Here is a 22,208-nt window from a genome sequence, read left to right on the forward strand (position 1 = left end):
AGGGAATTCTATAGGGCATATATCCAGGGTACATAAAAATGTTTGGATATTTTCATATTGGATACAATTAATAACAACAACTGAGGGAGTGCTGAGTTCCTAGCCAGGGGAGCTCTATCACAGTCCCTAAAGGAACAGCAACAATCCCCCAAGTACAATGGTAAAGACCAAAAAAAATGAAAGTCCAACAATGAGCCCTTGATACTAATGACTATGCTTGTGAGCCTGTGCACCTGAAAGAACAAGGCCTAGAGCTGCAGGGTGCTTAAGAGTTCCCTTCTGAGAGCCTCCGTGTTGCTCAAATGTGGCCAGTCTCGAAGCCAAACTCAGCATGTAAATGTGTTGCCTTCCCCCCAGCATGGGACATGACCCCTGGGGATGAGCCTCCCTGGCACCGAGGGATTACTACCAAGTACCAGGTGATGATATAACTAGAAAATGACCTTGAATAAAAGGGTCAACTCGGACCAGCAGAATATCTCAGTCTACATACAATACCAGGAGTTAAAAATTCTTTCTGACCTGAATCAAAGGGGGAAATGGAAAGGACAAATGAGTTTATATGGCTATGAGTCTCCAAAAAGAGCCGGGAGATGATCAGAGGGGTTGCCCTTATGCACACCTGAGAAGAGTCCTAGAGACAGATAAAGTAGATACAACCCCAAGCATTGGTTCTTCTGAGGGCTACAGAGACCCACAGGTTCTATGGTCATGGCAGATGGACTTCAGTGTCATCTCAGTTGACCCTACTTTGGAGTTTGTGTTTCTGTGTGTTGTACCTGGACTCAGATGTGGTCTTTGTCCACAAGTCTCTCCTGTACTTTTACCAGAACTGTACTTGTTGCTGGGGTTTAATGTATAGCCATGGGACCTGAATCTCTGGACTGGCCATGTGATAGCCAGGCCCTGAGCCTCAACAGACTTGCAACTCCTACAGTCTGGTTTATTGGACTTTCCCTATTCAGCTAACACGGACGTGAAGAAGGTCAACTACCACACCAGGGAGCCAAGAGTGCCTACAACTGCAAGCAGGAGAATTGTATCCAGCATCCATGTGGAATCTAAGCCCCCTCTTGATATAGATGTGGAGTGGACACAGTCATTCCAAGGTCCACAGGATGGAGGAACAGAGTATGGATTAGAGTGGACTTACTAATATTCTATTCACGAACTACTGTGAATAGTAATCAAAGAAAATGTGTCATTGGTGTGGAGAAAGTGGACATCGTGGCTGCTGGGGTAGGGAATGGGAGGAAGAGGTGAGATGTGGAGGCATTTTTGGGATTTGGAGTTGTCCTGGGTGATGCTGCAGGGACAGTTACCGGACATTATATGCCCTCCTATGGCCCACTGGGTGGACTGTGGGAGAGTGTGGGCTATGATGTGGACCATTGACCATGAGGTGCAGCGGTGCTCAGAGATGTATTCAACAAATGCAATGAATGTCTCATGATGATGGAGGAGATTGTTGTTATGGGTGGAGGAGTGGGGTGAGGGTGGTGGGGGCTATATGGGGACCTCATATTTTTTAAATATAATATTAAAAAAATAAAGAGAAAAAAATTCAATAGACTATAAAATGTAACCCATAATATGAAACATAAGGTAGTGAAAATTTTATAAAATTGTACACTCTAAAATACAAACTATAATGTAAACCAAAATGGAACCATGTTTGAAAGCTATGTTTCAATATCTTTACATCAGCTGCAGCAAATATAACATGAACTTGCAAAAAGATCATTGCTGGGGAAGAAGGAAAAGGGTTTGATATTGGATATATCAGAGTTCCCTATATTGTGTATATGAATTACTGTGATCTAAAACTTTTGTGGAGACAAAAATAAAAATTAGGAAAAAAAAGACTGGGTGTACACACCTAGGAAGAAATGAAAGAGATTGCCTTGCCACTGTACATATAGGTCAACTCCTATTGCAGTGATGAAAGGCAAAATGTCAAAAACAAAATTTTACAATATTTTTCATCTTTTGATATTCCAGTTTATTTTTACTTTATTTTAGTTTTTCTAAATTAGTATGTATTCTATTTCTAATTTTCAAACCCATCACTGTATTTCATTTTCCTATTAATTGAATTTGGTAATATATTAGGCTTCAATTTGAAGAAGTTTTGGATCACAAAGAGTTTCATCTATGGCAGGGGAAGAACACTGGTGTGGGGTGTTATTGATGGGGAACACATGGTTGGGAAGGACTTCTCCAGGGCATGTATATAGGGTACATGAAAATGTTTTGAATATATGTTGGGTATTTTCATGGTAGTTAGAGTTACAGATGACAACTGAGGGAGTGCTGAGTTTGTAGCCAAGGGAGCTCTATCACATTCCCCAATGGAACATAAACATTCTCCCAAGGGCTATGACAAAGACCAACAAAGAAGGATAGTCCAACAGTGAGCCTTTGATACTGAAGACTGTGCTTATGAGCCTGTGTGCCAGAAATATGAACTACGCCTATAGCTGCAGGGTGCCTAAGGGTTACCTCCTGAGAGCCTCCATGTTGCTCAAATGTGGACACTTTCTAAGTCAAACTCAGCATGTAAATGCATTACTTTCCTCCCAGCATGGGACATGACTAACTACCAGGGATGAGCCTCCCTGGTGCCAAGGGATTACTACCAAACACCAGCTGGTGATATAACTAGAAAAAGACCTTGAATAAAAGGGTCAACTCAGAACAGCAGAATATCGCAGTCTACATGTAGGATCATGTGTTAAAAACTGATTTTTGACCTTGAATAAAATGGGAAAATGGCAAAGACAAATGAGTTTATATGGCTAAGAGTCTTCAAAAAGAGTTGGGAGGTCATCAGAGGGGTTGTGCTTACACATGCCTCAGTTAGGACACCAGAGACAGCCAAAGTAGATATAACCCCAAGTACTGGTTCTCCCAAGGGCTACGGAGACCCATGGGTTCTATGGTCATGGCAGATGGCTCTCGAATTCAGTGCCATCTCAGTTGGCCCTACTTTGGAATTTGTTTTCCTTAGTGTGATCGAGTTAGACTCAGATATGACCTTTCTACACATGCCTCTTCTGTCACTTTTACTGAACCTGTGGTTGGTGCAAGGGTTGGTATATACTCAAGAGACTTGAAACTTTGGACTGTCCATGTGCCAGCTGGGCCCTGAACCTCAGCAGAGTTGCAAATCTTCCCCTCTGGTTCATTGGACTTAACCAGGTCAGCTAACAGGGAGGTTTAGATGGTCGATCACCAAAGCAAGGATCCGAGATTGCCTACAACTGCAAGCAGGAGATTTGCATCCATCATCCATATGGAATCTAAGCCACCTCTGGATCTAGAGGTGGAGTAGACATCACTATCACAGGGTCCACAGGATGGGGGAAGAAAATATGGACTAGAGTGTTCTTACTGATATTCTACTACGGAAGTCTTGTGACTAGTAACGGAAGAAATTCTAGCATTGATGTGGAGAAAGTGGCCACAGTAGTTGCTGAGGGTAGGGAGAGGGAAGTTGAGATGAGATGCGGGGGTATTTTTGGGACTTAGAGTTGTCCTAAATGATATTGTAGGGACAGATGCTGGACATTATATATCCTGCCTTATCCCACTGAATGGACTGGGGGAGAGTGTAAACTATAATGTAAACTATTATCCATGTGGTGCAGCTTTGTTCCAAAATGTATTCACCAAATGTAATGAAAGTGTCACAATGATGAAACAGGTTGTTGATGTGGGAGAATGGGGGTGAGGGGTGTGGGGGCTATATAATGTATATAATGTAACATTGAAAAAAAGAAATTGATCATAGAAAAAAAAATGAGTCTACATGTATTAATTAGCCAAAGAGTTGCTGATGCAAAGTACCAGAATCCTGTTAGTTTAGAAATCTATTCATTTAGAAATATGTTGGTTTTTTATAAAGTGTATTTAATTGGGGTAAAAGCTTACAGTTACAAGGCACTAATGCATCCAACTCAAGTACCATAAGAGGTATTTTATCACCCAAAATCTGTTGCAACATGGTAATGGAAGATGGTGGGCCTATTCTCTTCTTCTTTCTTCCTCTTGAAGCTCCATTACCCTTTCTGATCTCAGCTGTAGGCTTGCATAGGGTTTGTTTCTTTCCAGGCTTCCTCAGCTCAGCTTCTCTGTTCTCTTCAACTGCAAAGTATCAGACAAATGGCTCATCTCTCTTCTTGAGGCTACAGGATCTAAGTTATCTCCTCTGCTGTATCTATGGAACTCTCTTTCTTCCTGTGTCTTCTTTTGTGTATTTTCTTGTGTGAGTATCCATTTATATAGGCCACCAAGGGAGCAGGGATTAACCTGAGTTACACTCTATTGATATGGTCAAATCAAAGCCCTAATCTTAACATGAATTAATCAAAGACATCTCAGCTGAATCTAATACAATGAAATGTATCACATCCAAAGGAACAGAGCAGTTTACACACATAAGCTCTCCTCTTGGAATATGTAAATAATCTCAAACAGCGACACTACCCAACCACAAAAGATAGTTTTACTAAATAGGATGGCTTTAGATATTCTAACTGCATCATGAGGTGGAACTTGTACCCTCATTTATGTTCAATGTTGTGTACATGATTTTATAGGTCTATATTAGTTAGCTAAAGGGGTGCTGTTGCAAAATACCAGAAATCAGTTGGTTTTTATAAAGGGTATTTATTTGTGGTAGGAGCTTATCAGGCCATAAAGCACAAGTTACTTCTCTCACTAAAGCCTATTTTCACATGTCAGAGCAAGATGGCTGCCAATGTCTGCGAGGGTTCAGACTTCCTGGGTTCCTCCCTTCCTGGGGCTTGCTTCTCTTTCCTCTGTGTACTTACTTCCTGGGGCACCAGCTTAAGGTTTCAGCATCAAATTCCATCATCAAAACTCAAAAAGCAAAAACACTCTAACTCTGTCTTTTGCGATGCCTTTTATCTGTGAGTTCCAACCCACCAAAGGGTGCCGACTCAGTGCCCTACCAGCACAAGAGGTTTACATAATTACTTAATCAAGTAAATCTATAAATCCAATATAATCTAATATGCCCAGAGGAGAAGATCCATTTACAAACATAATCCAATATTTCTTTTTGGAATTCATCAATAACATCAAACTGCTACAAGGTCTAATACCTTTTGGTGAAGAACTCCTATTATTCTGCTGTCTTTTATGCTGTTGCTGTAAAATGTGGTTGCAATGCTTGTCCTATGGTCAATGTAGGCCACCATGTCAGGGTGATTGTGGGGACCCAGGGCCTCCCTAAGTCTTCAGCATGTAACCATCTCTGATCTAGGCATAAATTAAAGGTTAACAAACCTCCCCAGAGGGAAGGGAATGTATAAATCTTATCGTAAACTATGATCTTCCCCAAGAAGTAAACGTCCTTCCTATGAGCACAGTGAAAACGTCACCACACCCCGTGCGTACACTTTATAAGGCCCTAGCAGGAACTTTGTTCTCATACCCTATGGAATGTCCTTGTCTAAATCCCCTCATACATCACCCCTTATTTTCTCATCTCCCTGAAGAGTGCTATCTTCCTTCATTCTATGACTGGTCACAATCAAAGATTCTCTCCTGTCTATATGTCCCATTAAAGCTTATGCCTGACTAAATGCCAGGTGTTTGCTTTGGTCTCATGGACTCACCACCTTGCAACCTTCAGGAGTTGTGTTGTAACACTGTTCCAAATAAAGTTAGTGTTCTAAGAGGTAATTTCAAATTTCTCTATCTTTATGGCAGAACCCCTATGCCTCTGGATCAGAACTGAGTACAGGGACAGTGGCTTGCTTCTCCCAGAGTGGCACCCTGCTTTGCAAGTGGGGCACTGGACAGGTGGTAGCCACTGGTCTTCTTGAGCTTATCCTTTATTATGTGAAAATTCTGTTATATGATCAAACTGGGGTGATGTGGGACAGAGGCAATTGGGTACTAATATTTTTAGCTTTCCATGCCTACAAATGAATTTTGGATGGAGGAAAGGAATCCCAGTCCTCTCAGCTGAAACTGTGTGGATTAGATCTTCTGGAGAAGGAGCTGGAAAGAAGTGTGAAGGATGCTGGTGGCCTGTCCCTTTTAATGTGAATCTGTAACCCTGGGAGATTGGGAGCTGGGGGTACTTCTTGGCTGCTCCTGCACTGAGTAGAACTTCTACCATACTTACCTGGGTGTGGATGGGAGTGGGTTGTGAGGTATAAGAGTGGGTCATGACTCAAATGCAATAGACCCACACTGTTTTTATTAATATTTAGTAGATTTTCTTGAATAAATGGTTTCCATTTTCTGTATGCCCTTAGGACGATATCTAGAAAATTTAAATGATTGTTTCTTTAATTTCAGAGAAATGATTTTTCCTCTAGCTAGATTGTCTAGTGAGCTTCTTACACCATCCTTATGGAAACCTTGAACTGCTTTCCCATTCTTCATAATTTAAAATTTTAAACATTAAAGAAATGGTTCTATTTTCAACAATATGCTAGACTAAGTATGTCAAAATATTCTACTTCAGATGTTGGTAATGTGAGATAATGCTGGATAAAATATTGAACAATTTATTTTATTACTACATACACATATGAATTGGCAAATGTGGCTGTTTGAGATGACTTATGAATTTAAAAGAGAGAGGTTATGTTTGTAAATTCATCTTTTCCCCAGGGCATGTTACCCTGTATTAGTCAGCCAAAGGGGTGCTAATGCAAAGTACCAGAAATTTGTTGGTTTTTATAAAGGGTATTTATTTGGGGTAAAAGCTTACAGTTGCAAGGCACTAAAGCATCCAGCTCAAGGTATCATAGAGGTATTTTCTCACCCAAAGTCTGCTGCCACATGCTGATGCGAGATGGTAGTGATATCTGCGAGGGTTCAGCTTTTCTCTTCCCCCTTAAGGCTGTAAGGGCCCAGCTTTTTCTGACCTCACCTGTAGGCTGGCATAGGACTCAGCTGCTCTGTTCTCTTTAGCTGCAAACTATCAGGTGAATGGTCCATCTCTCTTCCAGGAGCTGCAGGATCCTCTTCCATATCTATGGAACTCCCTTCCTCTTTTCTTGTGTATCTGCTTCTATGTTCTCCTTGAGTGTCTGTTTATATAGTTCACCAAGGGTGTGGGGACTCAAACCTGCATACCCTAATGAGGAGGTCAAATCAAAGACCTAGTCCTAACAGTACCAAGTAAAGGTAAACCCTTTGAACTTAATACAATCAAAAGTATCATGCCTAGATGAACAGACCAATTTACAAACATTAATCTACATCTCTTTCTTGGAATTCATAAGTAATATCAAACTGCCACATACCCTTTGATTGTATTAGATTCAGCTGAAATGTTTTTTATTAAATTATGTTAAGATTAGGGCTTTTATGCAATCACCTTATTATGTTTTAATAAAAAACAAAATGTTTTTTATTAAATTATGGCATTTTTGGGACTTGGAGTTGTCCTGGGTGGTACTGCAGGGACAGTTACCGGAAATTGCATGTCCTCCCATGGCCCACTGGGTGGAACATGGGAGAGTGTGAGCTATGATGTGGACCATTGACCATGAGGTGCAGCGGTGCTCAGAGATGTATTCACCAAATGCAATGAATGTCTCATGATGATGGAGGAGATTGTTGTTATGGGGGAGGAGTGGGGTGAGGGGGTTGGGGGGTATATGGGGACCTCGTATTTTTTAATATAATATTAAAAAATAAAGACAAAAAAATAAAATAAAAATTTTTTTTAAAAGTAAAAAAAAAAAAGATTAGGGCTTTGATTCAGCCCCCTCATCTCACCTCAACCAACTCAGGTTACTCCCCGCCCCTTTGGTGGGTGGATATAAACAGACACTCACTTAAGATGGCACATGAGAAAAGAGAGAGCGCTCCATAGACATGGCAGAGGAGAAAACTTTGATCTTCTGGCCCTAGGGAAAGATGAGCCATTCACCAGATAGTTTTCAGCCAAAGAGAACAGAGCAGCTGAGCATCTAAGGCCTGAAAGAGAAGGCAGAGACTGCCCACCATCTTACTTCAACACATGGCAACTGACTTGGGTGAGAAAATGCTTATTATGATAACTTCAGTTGGACTCTTTAGGGACTTGTAACTGTAAGATTTTACCCCCAAATAAGTAGCCTTTGTAAAAGTCAACAGATTTGTGGTGCTTGTATCCACACCCCTTTGGCTGAATAATACAGGAAAAAATAATTATAACTAGGCAAACAAACAGAAAAAAATGAAATAGTAACTCAGAGTAGAAGGCTCAGCACAGAAACCAATTTTTGTTGTGAGATCATCTGCTGAACCCTGTGAACTTAGTTGGTTTTAGTTCCTTGGTTATTTAGGTGGGATAACAAATCCCAATTCCTTTGCAAGCTGTGAAGCCTGATAGTAGACCTCTCATAAATCTGGGGCTCCTCAGTATAATGATGAATGAAAAATGCCATTTCCACATCGCTCATGGAGAAACATCAAGAAAACTATATCTTGCCATAAACCTTTGTCTGTGTAGAGGGATAAAAAATCTACTAAGAGTCAGTAATAAGCTGGTAATAAGGTGGATTATTTTGGAGTCCTAGACATTTTGAGAAAATCAAGGTAAAATGGATGAAAATTTTGATATAGTTCTGATGGTTTCTTAAGATCAGGTGGATAATCTGTTCTAATTTAGTCTCTTTCTTGGAACTGAATTCTTAAACAGTTTTTTTTTAGGAGGTAGGGTATATTGGGTTGGATGGAGTAATTATCTGATCAAGATATGGTGAGTTCTGTGGACCCACTTTATAATTATTTGCTCCATAAGAAGAGGAGAAGTCAGGCCCTGACTGAAGGCCAGCAATTATATTATAGCTGTTGGTTTCAAGTAGAAGCCCAAAGACGACTTCCTGTAGTCTGTTGGCAGTCCTAGAATCTCAGCAGAGAATGTCCATTTCATTTGAAGAGACACCATACAGCTCTCACCCCATTTGGTAGAGGCTCAGGAATGCTATAAGTACTGGATTCTGACTCTAATTGACAAGAATAAGGTCAGATGCAGATGGCTGAAGATGAGCGGATATCAGGGATTTTGAAATTCTGAGAAAGCTTCCATACCGTTTCTCAAAGTGGAGCATTTACTTCAGATGGGGAGCCAGAACCCGCTTCTTTCAAGTGATAGTTTATTATAGAAATCATTTGACTTGGCAGATTTGAAATTCCCTATTTTTCAAACAAGTATTTCTGACTTCTCACTAAAAAAGAGCAATCCAGATTACTTTGTTTTTCTTCTGAGCTACTGAATGCTATAATCAAACATAAAACCAAATTTTGAGGGACATGATAGTTTGAGATTATTTTTTGTTGAATCCCAGAAAAGAAAGATAATGTTTGTAAACTAATCTATTCCTCTGGGTTTGATACCTTTTGATCGTACTAAATTTCGTGAGAAGCCCTTGATTAAATTACCTGTTAAGATTAGGGCTTTGATTCAACCATGTCAGTAAGTGTGACTCAGGTTGAGCCCTGCAACATTGGAGGGCTCATATAAATGTACACTCACTCAAGACAACACACTGGAAGAGGGAGAGCTCTGTCATCTTTGATCCTTGGGCCTCAGGAATAGAGATAAGACATTTGCCTAATAGTTTGCAGCTGACATTGGGAGAGAGTCAAGATTGATACAGGAAGCCCTGAAAGGAAAGCATTCTGCCAGCCTACAGCTAAGATTGGAAAGGAGCTGGGCCATGGAGCCTTAAGTGGAAGAGGAAGCCCAGGAAGGAGAGACCAGGAAGAGATTTCCTGCCATCTTGCTTCAACATGTGGCTTCTGACTTTGGTGAGAAAGCAACCTTGAGTTGGACTGTTTAGGGCCTTGAAACTGTAAGCTTTTACTCTAAATAAATACCTTTTACAAAGCCAACAGATTTCTGGTACTTTGCATCAGTATCCCTTTCACAGACTAATACAGAATTTGGTACCAGGAGAGTGGGGTACAGTCTGTTGCATTACCAAAAATGCTGGAATGGTTTTATAATTGTGTAAGGTGTATTTTTGAGATGTTTGCTAGAAAAGGCCTAGATTGTTTTGAAGAGACTGTTGGTAAGTCTATGGAGAATAAAATTACTTTTGATTTTGAAAATGTATTTCGACATTCCATTAATCACTAATATCTGCTGGCAATGTGGGAATTCAGGAGGGTTTCTCTCTAAGAAGCTAGTTACCTCTGCTTACTAGCCCCTGTAGTTCTAGAAGTCCTCAAGGGGCACTTAACATGTAATTAACTTCAACGGTATTCACATGATTCTTCCATATGTTGTTATCATTCTAAGCTTTACTGTGAGGCACTAAACCCTCTCCATTAGTTCCCTATAATATTCTGTAGCATGCCCAATACCCAGAGACCTCATGATGTCACAGCTGGGTACTAGTCTTAATTCTGAGGAGATGATGGTGAGGAGGAAATTTTGCTCTTTTTTGTGGTGCTTTATTAATGGGATGATTTGCCCACTAGAGTGTTAAAGACTTTATTATGAAACAAATATTTTTCTATGGAATTTCTTATAACCCTGCCTATGGTATAGAAGTATGGTAGACATATAGTTGAAGGCACAACTTGGCACAGGCACAAACAGGAGTCCCATTACCAATGCTGCCATTAGAATAGCTGTACTACCCTAATGACAAGGGTTTGTTCCTGAGTTGAGTTCATTGTGCCTGGCTCTGTTATCCCTCAGGATAAATTCTCTTGCAGCAGCCCCACCTCATAACCTGAAAAGAGTCTTGTGTCAGGTCTCTTCACAAGTTTACCAGGTGTGTCTTGAATCAATCCTCTAACAGAGCTTGAGTTCTCTCCTTGAGGCTCTCAGGATCTACTGCCAGTAGAGTTCTACTGGGCCCATCTTACTAGTTAGTTTTCCAGACACACTCCAGGGATATCTGACCACCAGCACTCCCCTTGCCTCCCTTCAAACGTATGAATCATGAAGCTTCCCCAACCCGCCCACACTGAACTTTTGCAAGACTTCCCCTGTAGTCTTTCAAATATGCCTGATACCAGGAGATTCCTGATTATATCATGTAATCTTAAATGCATCACAGGGAAGGGATATGCTATTTTGCATGTTCTCCTGTATATTATGTGAGGTACAGCAGGTATGGGGGAAGAGAGAAAGGGAAGATGAATCAGAAGAGCTGCTTCTGTATGTGAATGGAGGGAATTCCCCCAGAAATTGACCTGGGAATTTAAACTGGTGGGTACCACAAAGGCCTGAGATCCAAGCACCTTTACATTACTGCCATATTTTCACACTGCCACCAATCATGAGGGCTAGATGTGACTGGGAAGGGAAACTCTGTGAGAGAAAACAGTGGAAGAGGCGTCAGGACAGGCCACGCCTGGTGCCTGAGACTGACTGGGGGAGACAGAGAAAAAAGACTGTATGATCTCATGCGGCCTATTTCCTGGGCAACTGGTGACCCTATAACACCAAGGCAACATACCACTTGGAATGATGAGAAAAAAGCAGTGTGGCAGAAAGAATGACACTTGGTGCAGACAGGAGTGGATTGTTTCCCAGAGTTAGAAGTCTAGGTCTCCACTCTTTGAGAAGCAGGGCAGTGGAGAGGCCTTTATGGGAGGGACCGCACACCACCTCTATGCCCACCCCCATCTCCCACACTTCCCTTAAGGGCAGATCTACCTTCCCTCCTCCTCTTCCTGTCCTACTGAAGCGATGCCAGGACAACATGGGAGCGACCACCCCCAAGACGTCCGGGGTGGTCTGCCTTGAGTCGCCTCTCCCCTCAGCTTGCCTTCCGGACTCCCCGCCCCCAGTCAGCGTCCTGGAAGGATGCTGGGCTGCATGGGGCTGGGGAGGTGGGGAGGTATAAAGCAGGAGGGAGCACAGCACACACACACGCTACCAGACACAACAAGCGGGGTTTCGGTGTTCATCCGCTGCTCTGGGAGGCACGGCTCTTCCCGACCTCCAGATCCTGCTCCCACCCCCAGCCGCCCGCCATTCCCGCGTATGGTATCCCAGGGGCAGAAACATGGCGGTGGTCGCCACGTAAGGGGACGCGCAGACTGCGGCATGCTGGCGCTAACCCGCCTCCCTCTCGGCCCCGCCCACCCCTGGGTCGGGACTACGGTGGGCCTGGGAGGGGGCGTCGAGCCCATTCGTGCCGTATCCCTCCGCCCCCTTCCCGACACCCTCGCCGCGAGCCTTTCGCGTCGCACTCTTGCGCAGCCCCTGCCGGATTTGGTGCTGCAGCGTAGGAGACTGGAGCGCCTCTGCGATTGTGACCGCGCTCTGCTGAGAGCGGCGGGACTCCGCGGGAGGCGCTCTGAGAGGAGGGGGAGGCCCTCTGCGAGGAGGGGGAGGCCGACGAGCTGGGCTCTGGGCCAGTAGAGGCAAGTGCGGGCGAAGGGGACGGGGGGGGGAGAGGTGGTCGCCCCTGTTGAACGCTGACGGCGTGCCCCTCAGAGCGTGGCAGCCTGGCAAGGAGAGGAGGCGGCCCGGCTCGAGAGAGGTGCTCAGCGGCCGGGAAGCCCTGACGCTGAGGATGCGGAGATCGACGAGGCCCGGGCTGAGGGCGGAGGGGTGGTCAGGGAGATTCTCCCGGGGCCTCTGGAAGGAACCGCGCTACCCGCTCCCCAGCCAGGCTTCCAGGCGCCCTCGCCCGGCCAGGCCGCGTCTGTGCTGGGAGAAGGCTGCAGAGAGGCTGCTGAGGGAGCAATGGCGGAGAGGCTCTGGGGGGCGGGGGGCGCGGGGAGAGGCCGCCAGGGGCGGTGGTTGGCGTCAGAGCCTTGCGTGGAGTCGGCTGGAGGAGTGTTCTCCTTAGCCACTCCGGCCCTGATTTTTGGGAGGGGCCTGTGGGGCCCCGCGGCTTGGGCGCTTTTCTTTCCAGCCCTCCTTGGCCGTGTTTCTTTCCGTGTACGCTGGGTTGATGCCAGAGTCTCCTGTCTGCGCGGTAGGTCTAGCGGAGTCTGCGAAACTACTGTATACATCTGTAGAAGAGAGGCTGGAGGAAACGCAGGAGCCGGAAAATGGCCTGGATTTCTGAAGGTGTGTGGGAACTTGGCAATGGGCCATGGGCTGCGACTGCTGGAGGTCCTCAAGTGGGTTGTGGTGACTGTACCTAGAGGAGGTCCAGGCGATGCAGGGGCACCTCCTAATATTTCCCTCTCTGTCAGTGTTCTAGGGACTTGTAACCCCGCTCCCCCAAATTCGGGGAAGAAACAATTAGGCATTGGAGGTGGGGTTGAGAAGGGGATAATACTATGGTACCTCATTCCAACTTGCTTTCCAGAATATTCAGGCGCCCTTCCCCCAATTTATGCTGCGCAGCACGCAGGTTGTGTTCCACCTAGTGGTGAATCTCAGAAATTGGAGAAGGGAGTAATGGGAAGAGGGGGAGGTTATCATCTCCAGAACCAGACGCCTGACACAGAGGGCCTAAAGTAGCGATGGAGAATGTTTTTCCAACAAGACCCTAAATGTCGAAAGACAGATAATATGGGGACTCCGATCTTGGGTATTGGTTTGTTCACCAAGCCCACAGTTGATACCTCTGTCTCCTGTCTTTAACTTTTACTTCTCTTTGTCCCTAGGTCTCTTTTAGGATTGGTCAGTTCTGCAAAGAAGGGAAGGAGGAGGAAACTGGTGCAGATCTCTGGAGGTTCGTGAAAGGAGATAACAATTGTAGAGATTTCCATATTGCCATATCTCCATACTGCCATTGCGTCTCTCATCCATTTCATGCAGGGAATTTTACAAATATTGGGGTAGGGGTAGGTTGGCCTGTGAGTGGGACAAGAAGATGGGAAAGTTGGACAAATTGGACCACTGAATGGAAAGGGAGGTATTTCCATCAGGGCCTAGGGTGTGTGCCTGCCTACCACAGACTCCTTCTCCATTCTCTCTTGTTTCTTTACTTGTCCATAGAATTGCCGGCTGGTCTGCTGTGGACTTGACACTGCTGAAAGCCAGGAAAGGAGAGGGAAATTGCACCAGTTCAGTGCAGGTTGGTGTGAGAGTGGGTTGACATTTGGGGTGGGGTTGTGTAAGCCAGCATGTTTCCCATAATGGTCAGGGTCCAATCTGAGGGCCTCTCCCATTGCCAAGCTGCTTTCCCACCTTTCTGGCACCTGTTTTGTAGCAGGCAAGGTAGCTTGGCTGCTCCAGTTGTAAGGTGCATGGCTGAAATGAGGGTTCAGGGACTGTTTTTAGTAGGCCCACTGTCTCACCGAGCTTTCAGTGTCCAGTCTCCCTTGGGTGAGTTTCTGCATGGGGTGACATAATTGGAAGAGACTCAAAGCCCATTTCTTTTCTCCCTCCCTAGATCCACCTCCTGTGGCAGCCCTGGTGGTAGTGGAGTTGCTGCCAACCACCACCCTCAGCAGGTCAACGCACACCCAAGATCCATCCATTCTCCAGAGCTTGGTTGTGCCTCCTCTGTATACTGCTTTATTGGCGGAGGCTTGCTTGGGAGCGAGGCTTACTGACTGCAGGACTGGCAATTGACTCTAATCCTTGCTTCCAAATTTATAGTCAGAATCACTGAAGGATTAGAGTTTGAGGATACAAACCCTTTGATAGATCTGTGCCCAAGGCTGAGCGTTGGATAGTGCTATATAACTGCTTCCTCTGTAAGTTGGACCATGACTGGGGCCGAGATTGAGGCTGGAACCCAGGCTAAATCTGAAATCAAGACTGGAGAAGTGGTTGGGGATGGAGCTGAGAGAGAGGTCGATGTCCCTTTGGTGGTCAGACCCAAGGTTAGGTCCCAGGCCCAGGTAATGACTGCAGCAAGGTCCAAAAATGAGGTCAATACAATGGAAAGGGCACAGCCCAAAACTGAGGCTAAGTCAGTGACTGAGGCACAGCTCAAAACCGAGGACATGGCACTGGCTGGGGCACGGCCCAAAACTGAGGGCATGGCAATGGCTGGGGCAAGGCCTAAATCTGAGGCCATTACAGTGGCTGGGGCACGGCCTAAATCTGAGTTTGCGGCAGTAGCTAGGGCATATCCTATGACTGAGGCCATGGCAGTGACTGTGGCTGGGGCACGTCCTAAGACTGAGGTTAAGGCAATACTTGGGACTCATTCTAAGGATGAAACCCAGACTTGGGCCCAGATTGAGCCTGGGGCTGAGGAGAGGTTGAAGACAGAGGGAATTACCCATTCCAATGTCTTGCCCTGGCCAATGGTTGGTTCTGAGTCTGGGCCAGCTGCTAAAACTAATTCTTTGTGTATGGATAGAGAACTGGGAAATGTGGAGGTTGAGGTTCTTCATGGCCCCAAAGTCCAGTCCCAAGCAGGAATCCAACCCTGGTTTGGGTCAGGGGTGGAGACTAATATGGGATCTTGGTGCTATCCCAGTCCAAAACCCCAAGAGGAGACCACAAATGAGTCTGGATTCTGGTCAGCAGATGAAACCTCAGGAGTGTCTTTTTTGGGGGCGGGAGAAGAAACCCCTATCAGATCATGGCCAAAAGATGAGGCAAGTACTAGGTCCAGGCACAGGGCTAAGCAACAGAGTAATACCAGGTCCAGGCCCAAGATGAAGCAAGAACCCTATATTGATTCTGGTTCTGGTTCTGAGGAAGAGGCTGGCAATGCATATTGCTTGTGGGCTGGAAAAAATAGCAATTCTTTGTCTAGGCCCAGAGCCAGGGAAGAGGCAAATATCAAGTCCAAGCCCAGAACAAAGAGAGAGGACTGTTTTGAATCAGGAACTGAAGATGATTTCTATAAGGAGTCATGGTTTTTGTCTGGAGAAGCGGCCAATAATAGATTCAGGCTCAGAGACAAGGAAGAGCCTAAAACCAACTGGAAACCTATGGCCCTGAAAGATGTTAATAACTGGGATAGGGTTAAACAAGATCCCAGGTGTGAGGAGGAGGTCATTATTGGGTCCTGGTTTTGGGGTGAGAAAGAAACTACTTTGGAGGCTGGGGCTGTGGCCATATGTGAATCCAGGCCAGGTTCTGAGGAGGGGGCTGTTGCCCCATCCTTGTTATGGACTGAGGAAGAGACAGGTATGGGTGCTGGGGCAGGAGAAGAAACCAGGCCAGAGTCTGAAGAAGAGGCCCTATTTGGAACCTGGTTCTGGGACAGAGATGAGCCTTCCTTTGACTTAAATCCAACTCCTGTGTACAAGGTTGGTTGCAGGTTCAGAGATTTGGCTGAGCAGGAAATTAATGCATCATCCAGGCCCCAAAGCTGGGAGGAGGTCACTGTTGAATTTAAGCCTATTCCTTGTCATGGGGTTGGCTTTCCATCCACAAGCTCTTTTAGAGTTCCTGAAGAAGCAGAGTCTGTATTTTCTGAAATATTTGGCGAAAAGCCAACGAATGTAGAAGTAAGTCCAGAAGGGGAAGAGCAGGAATCTTTGCTTCAGCCTAACCAGCCTGGCCCTGTGTTCCCATTTCAATATGATTCTTCATACCGGTCAGTCAGGGAGATTCGAGAGCATCTCAAGGCCAAGGGGAGTGCAGAGCCTGAGAGTTGGTCTTGCAGCTGCATACAATGTGAGCTTAGAATTGGTTCTGAAGAGTTTGAAGAACTCCTTTTATTAATGGACAAAATTCGGGATCCTTTTATTCATGAAATATCTAAAATTGCAATGGGTACGAGAAGTGCTTCTCAGTTTACCCGAGATTTCATTCGGGACTCAGGTGTTGTCTCGCTTATTGAAACCTTGCTCAATTATCCCTCCTCCCGAGTTAGGACCAGCTTTTTGGAAAACATGATTACCATGGCTCCACCTTATCCAAATCTAAATATGATTGAGACTTTCATATGCCAGGTATGTGAGGAAACCTTTATTCATAGCTTGGATTCCCCTGAGCAGATGCTTGGAATAAGGATGGTTAGACATTTCACTACTACTACTGACTATCACACCCTGGTTGCCAATTATATGTCAGAGTTTCTCTCCTTACTAACCACAGGCAATAGAAGAACAAAGTTCCATGTTCTGAAAATGTTACTGAATTTGTCTGAAAATCCTATCATGGCAAACAAGCTATTCAGTGCCAAAGCTTTATCGATATTTATAGGTCTCTTTAACATAGAAGAATCAAATGATAATATTCAAATTGTTATTAAAATATTTCAGAATATGAGTAATAATATAAAAAAGGGAGTGATGTCCTTAATTGATGATGATTTCAGTCTTGAACCACTTATTTCTGCATTTCATGAATTTGAGAAGTTAGCTAAGGAACTACAAATCCAAATAGACAATCAAAATGATCCTGAGGTGGGACAATAAGGTTACTTGGATTAACCACCTGCCTCTGATCAGCCTTATGTTCCCAAAGAGTCCTGAGTAGTGCTTTGGTTTTCACAGTCTGGTGTTATGTGGTAACTTGTATTTTTAATGTTCTTAGCTTTGTCCAAGTCTTGGTTTAACTGGATCATTGTGTGGATGCCAAATGAAAATTAGAACTGAAAATGCATTTGTTGATATTTGTCTTGCTGTTCAGATCGCATATTTTTTGTATTGAGCTCCCAGTGAACTTAGTCACCTAAGCAAGCTACACTTCTATTCGTTGTATTAACATGGTTCTCTATCAGAGTCTATTGGTGTTTTCAATAAAGTTCTCTGTCACAATTGGCAGGAATGATCATTTTTCAATTTATAGGTCAGGTGCAGCAAATTGTGCTCACAAACACAGATCATTAGTACTATGGCAAACATATGTTTATTGGGAAATCCCCTTCCCTCCCACCCTGGTTGTCTGTTCTCTGTATCTGCTGCGTCTTATTTGTCCGCTTCTGTTGTCAGCGGCTCGGGAATCTGTGTTTCTTTTTGTTGCGTCATCTTGTGTCATCGCTCCATGTGGGTGGCGCCATTCTTCTTGCAGTTTAACAAGGCAGAGAATACTTGTGGGGATGCTGCAGAGAAAAGATGCACATTTAAATTGGTCAGTGAAGGATAGGATCAGATGAGTCATTACGTTATTTCTGAAAGTGGGCGGGCGTGATGTGAAGAAAAGTGCAGAATTATACTGTCCCAGTAGTAGGGATGTACTCAATTTGCCTGGAAGAGGTGAGAGGAGTTTAATGAGGGATGCAGTTGAAAAGTTGGGATGAAGACAGTTTTGATGGGTTGAGCAGGCTAAATATGCACATTTTATAACCCAAAGGACAGGTATTGCTTCACTGTCACTTAGAAGATAAAAGAAACAGTAGGATAGCACACCAATTTAATTGGAGTCAGGAATAGGATTTCCTTTGTGATTACAATCCAAGGAAAATGTTAAAAGAATACCATGCATATATTGAAAATGATGATATGCAGATCTATTTATTGACATTAAATGACCTTGATGCTTTTATAGTGATGAAATAGAGAAAAATGTGATATCTATGGAAAACTGAATCCCGTTTAAAAATACGTATGTAGACAGAGACCCACTTTCTATGCAAATTTAAAGAATATGATTAGTCTGAAATGGAATATATCATGTTAAGAGAATTCTCAGACTGATATTTGGAATATACAGAAATTAATAAGGCAGTATTTTTTCTTTTAATATGTTTGTATCTAGTGTCTCCAGTTGTAGGTGGACAGGTAGGAAAAATACACAGTTATGTAAATGCATAAACTAAATGGTAAGAATTCACAGAAAACCAAGATTTATAAGGGAATGAGACTATGGAAAGACTGGCTTTTCAAAGAAAAATAAAGTTACCAAGGTTGCTAAGTTTGTGTAATTATCGGTACAAAAGCAGCAAGAATTTAAAATTATTTTTTTAATTTTTAAAGATGCTTTAGATTACATAAATGTTACATAAAATATAAGGGATTCCCATATGCCCCACTCCTTCCCCTCCCACACTTTCCCACTTTAACAATATCCTTTATTAGTGTGGTATGTTAACATTGAGGAACCCATACTGAAGCATTGCTACTAACCATCGTCTACAGTTTACATTATACTTTACACTCTATCCCACACAATTTTGTAAGTTAGGACAAAATGTACAATGGCCTGTATCCGTCACTGCAGTGGTATGCAGGACAAATCCAGTGTCCCAAAAATGTCCCCATATTACAGCTATTCTTACCTGTTCCATTGCTCTGAACCTCTGGTGGCCACTGCCTTTACATCAATGATAAGAGTTTTTTCATTGCTAGAATAATAATATGACTACTTTAGTTCATTGTTCATTCCCCATTCTTGAGTATTTGGGGATGATGATGCCCATTCTGCTGCTAATTGAGAGGGGTCTTAGATCCCATGGGGCAGATGGATGGAGCAATCTTGTTTGCAGTTGCAGACACTCTGTTCCTTGGGATGGGCATTGTCTATCATCATCTCCTTGTTAATTGTCCTGGGTGAGTCCAATGAACTGGAGAGTAGGTATTGCAAACTCTGCTGAAATTTAGGACTCAACTGGCAAGTGGACGGATCAAAGATTTAAGTCTCTGGGACATAGAATTATCCAGTATAGTGCTAATTATATGTTCAAACAAAAAGAGCCATGTGTAGAGAACCTATAAAAATAAATCTAACTCTCTTATACTGGGGAGCATAAGTTCCAAAGTAAGGCCCACTGACAGGGCGAAAAATAGCAACTTTTGGACATGAGTTTTGCTTTCAAAAGATTACGGCATTTCCTTTTGGGGTGATATAAGAATTCTGTATCTAAATAGCAGTAATGATTGTACAGTATTACAAATGTACTTAGTCACTCAATTGTACACTTTATAATCGTTAAAATAGACTATGTTATATGAATGGTAGCACAATAATAACATTTTGGATCATAATATCTTTAGATATAAGTGTTGTTGGGGATAGAGTTGGTGTGGGGAGGGAATCTAGACCTGGGGGAAATATCAAAGGTTTTATTTTCAAACATAGTGAAGATGATACTTTTGTCTGAGAGTCCTGTTTTTAGAAAAGTAAAATGATGACGCATGCAAATTCAAAATGAAAGATTTTTAACATTAGTGAACAACTGCTATGATTATGAAAATGGTTGAAGGACATGTGTATACAATATGGACATAAATATATGAAAAATGTATATAGTAAATTACATACACATAGGCAAGTTAATAAGTGTTAGGATTTAACATTGCTGGATTAAAGACAAAATCTTAAGATCTTACATTACAGTAAAACTGAAACTCCTGAGCTTATCTGTTCCACTGGACAGAAACATTTGAATATGTATTAGATAAAATATCTACAAGTTAACATCAGCTTCCACAGAGCTGGCAAAATAGCCCCATCAATAGAAAGTGAAACCCAGCACTCTGAAATAATACTCGGTAACTAAAGTTGTTTTTATTCAAGTTTTAGATAATTTTTCTGTCAGTGAAAAGTGATCCTTTTCCAACTTAATAGTATGTGAAGCTTAAAGAAGGGAAAAATGGCAGTTTTCACCCCTCACAGAACACAAATGTTAACAGGGATCATCCTGGTGGTGAAAATAGCAATTTGAATATTTGTTTCACATATCAATATTTTCAAGACAGATCCTGGGTTTGTATTTTGATATGTTACCTGGGTATCACACAAAATAGTAAAAATGACTTCATTGCCAAAGTGCTCTTCAAGTGTTCTTCACCACTCCTGGGCCCCTACAGAGCTAGGCCCAGGCTTAGGGCTGGAATCTTTGGCTCCAAATCCAGCCTTCCTTCCAGCTCTCTATCTTAATCAGGGTCTGGAACTTTAGGTTCTTCTAGCAAGCAGAAAGCACCAGCTCAAGCCAGAAGCAGAAGGTTTTGCCAACCAGGTAGCTTGGCTGCCTCAGAGTAGCTGATTGGTCACTGGGGTTGGCAGTTGATCATGTGACCAGGCTGTCATTGGGGCAGGCATCAAGGTGTATTTACTTGCACAGAAAAGGAAGAGGAAGGATATACACCTGATATTAGTCCTATTGAGGTGGGAGGAGTGGCAGGATGTTATTCTGGGTGGGTGGATGTGAGGATGTCTGTTAGCATGGAAACTAATTTCTCAAGCAACCAGAAGTACAGCATTTGCTGGTAAAGGAAAGAAACCCTCGGTCAGTTGCCAGCATCTTAGCCCAAGTCTATCTCTTGTCCAGGAAGTCAAGGGTTAGGAATTCAGACTTAAGGGGGCATACATAGGGAGAAGCAAGGTTGATGCTGGTAGAGATGGAAGTGAAGCTGGGAAATGGTGAGCAACCGTGGGAAGTGGCTGAGACTAGATCTTCTGGCACCCAGACCCCATTCCCTCTTCCTTTCTGAATACTCCTTCCCACTGCACCCAGTGTCCTCTCACCCCACCATCATCCTGCCCACCTCTTTGTTCTTAACCTCTTCCCTCCACTTTCCAGAATCTAATCATGTAAAAATTCTGACCAATGTAATGTTCAATTTGTGGTCTTTCCACTCAAGCTCTGTTGTTTTCTTGTTTGTGTCTGTGATCTTATATTAGAGTTTGACCAAAGAGAATACCTAGTTTTAGCAGCCACCTCCAGCTTAATATCTGTAAAGCCCACCTCTGATCCTATGGGTCAAACATTAACAAGTTAAGATAAAGGAAGCAGAACCATACAGTGTACTGCCAATGAAAACCAGCATATTTTTGCCATGTACATTTACAATTGACACAATTTTTTAAGTTTTCTCTTTTTTTATTCTGATTAGAGCTCCCTGAAATTCTGCATTTATACTTGAGGAACTTTACACTGCTGCCTGGCCAGATACCTCCAGTTCTCACATATATATATTTCACATGTACCCTTTTGCAGATAGTTAACCAGCTTGTGGAATTCTTGACCACAGTCAAATGACCACAGTCAATGAGCAGGGTGTGTGTGTATCTCCAAGAAAGAAGTTGATTGTTCTGTTCACTCTTTGCATGGTCTTCTGGGGGGGGGGGGGGGGGAGGGGCAGTATCATCCCTCAACTTTTTCCTGAATTGTAGTTGAAGTAATACCTCGTCATTTATACAGCCCTCTTGTTTCTTTTCCCTTTCTGAATAAATATTAGCTCTATCATGTAATATAAGGGCAAGTCCTGACTTTTAAGTCACTTCGCTTAAAATGTTATTGCATGCGAATAAAATTAGAGTATATTTGTCATCTGTATAGTTATGAGAAAGTTATCTTCCTGCAGCAGAGCTGAATTATTAGTAAATACTGACCCTCTACCCTATCCCCAATTTCAAAAGTACATCCTTCAATAGAAGCTCATCTATAAAATGTCAACAGATTCCCTAGCAAGACTTCAAGACCCTACACCTTTCAGTGCAATACCAC

At 43.3% G+C, this 22,208-nt stretch overlaps 1 protein-coding gene and 1 non-coding gene across 4 annotated transcripts; both read left to right on the forward strand.

Moving 5' to 3' along the window:
• Window positions 1-8,791: 8,791 nt before the first annotated feature.
• On the forward strand, window positions 8,792-8,925 carry LOC111766975 (small nucleolar RNA SNORA2/SNORA34 family). Its single transcript, XR_002798883.1, has one exon. It is a non-coding gene; the product is annotated as a small nucleolar RNA SNORA2/SNORA34 family (small nucleolar RNA).
• A 2,940-nt stretch (window positions 8,926-11,865) lies between these two features.
• Window positions 11,866-17,577, forward strand: GPRASP2 (G protein-coupled receptor associated sorting protein 2). Of its 3 annotated transcripts, XM_058291281.1 has the most exons (5): window positions 11,866-12,366; window positions 12,931-13,021; window positions 13,567-13,634; window positions 13,901-13,979; window positions 14,298-17,577. In XM_058291281.1, the coding sequence occupies exon 5, from the start codon at window positions 14,617-14,619 to the stop codon at window positions 17,233-17,235; it is 2,619 nt and encodes an 872-aa protein (XP_058147264.1). In that variant the 5' UTR covers window positions 11,866-12,366; window positions 12,931-13,021; window positions 13,567-13,634; window positions 13,901-13,979; window positions 14,298-14,616; the 3' UTR covers window positions 17,236-17,577. The 3 variants fall into 3 exon arrangements, with proteins under 3 accessions (XP_058147264.1, XP_058147265.1, XP_071069311.1); XM_058291282.2 differs by lacking the exon at window positions 12,931-13,021 and having other exon boundaries at window positions 12,197-12,366; XM_071213210.1 differs by lacking the exon at window positions 11,866-12,366 and having other exon boundaries at window positions 12,658-13,021.
• Window positions 17,578-22,208: the final 4,631 nt, after the last annotated feature.

This window comes from Dasypus novemcinctus, chromosome X (genome assembly GCF_030445035.2).
Source record: "Dasypus novemcinctus isolate mDasNov1 chromosome X, mDasNov1.1.hap2, whole genome shotgun sequence".
Lineage (NCBI taxonomy): Eukaryota > Metazoa > Chordata > Mammalia > Cingulata > Dasypodidae > Dasypus > Dasypus novemcinctus.

Excerpts from the sequence above, each read along its gene's own strand:
- GPRASP2 (XM_058291281.1), top strand. The coding sequence starts at position 14,617 with ATGACTGGGGCCGAGATTGAGGCTGGAACCCAGGCTAAATCTGAAATC.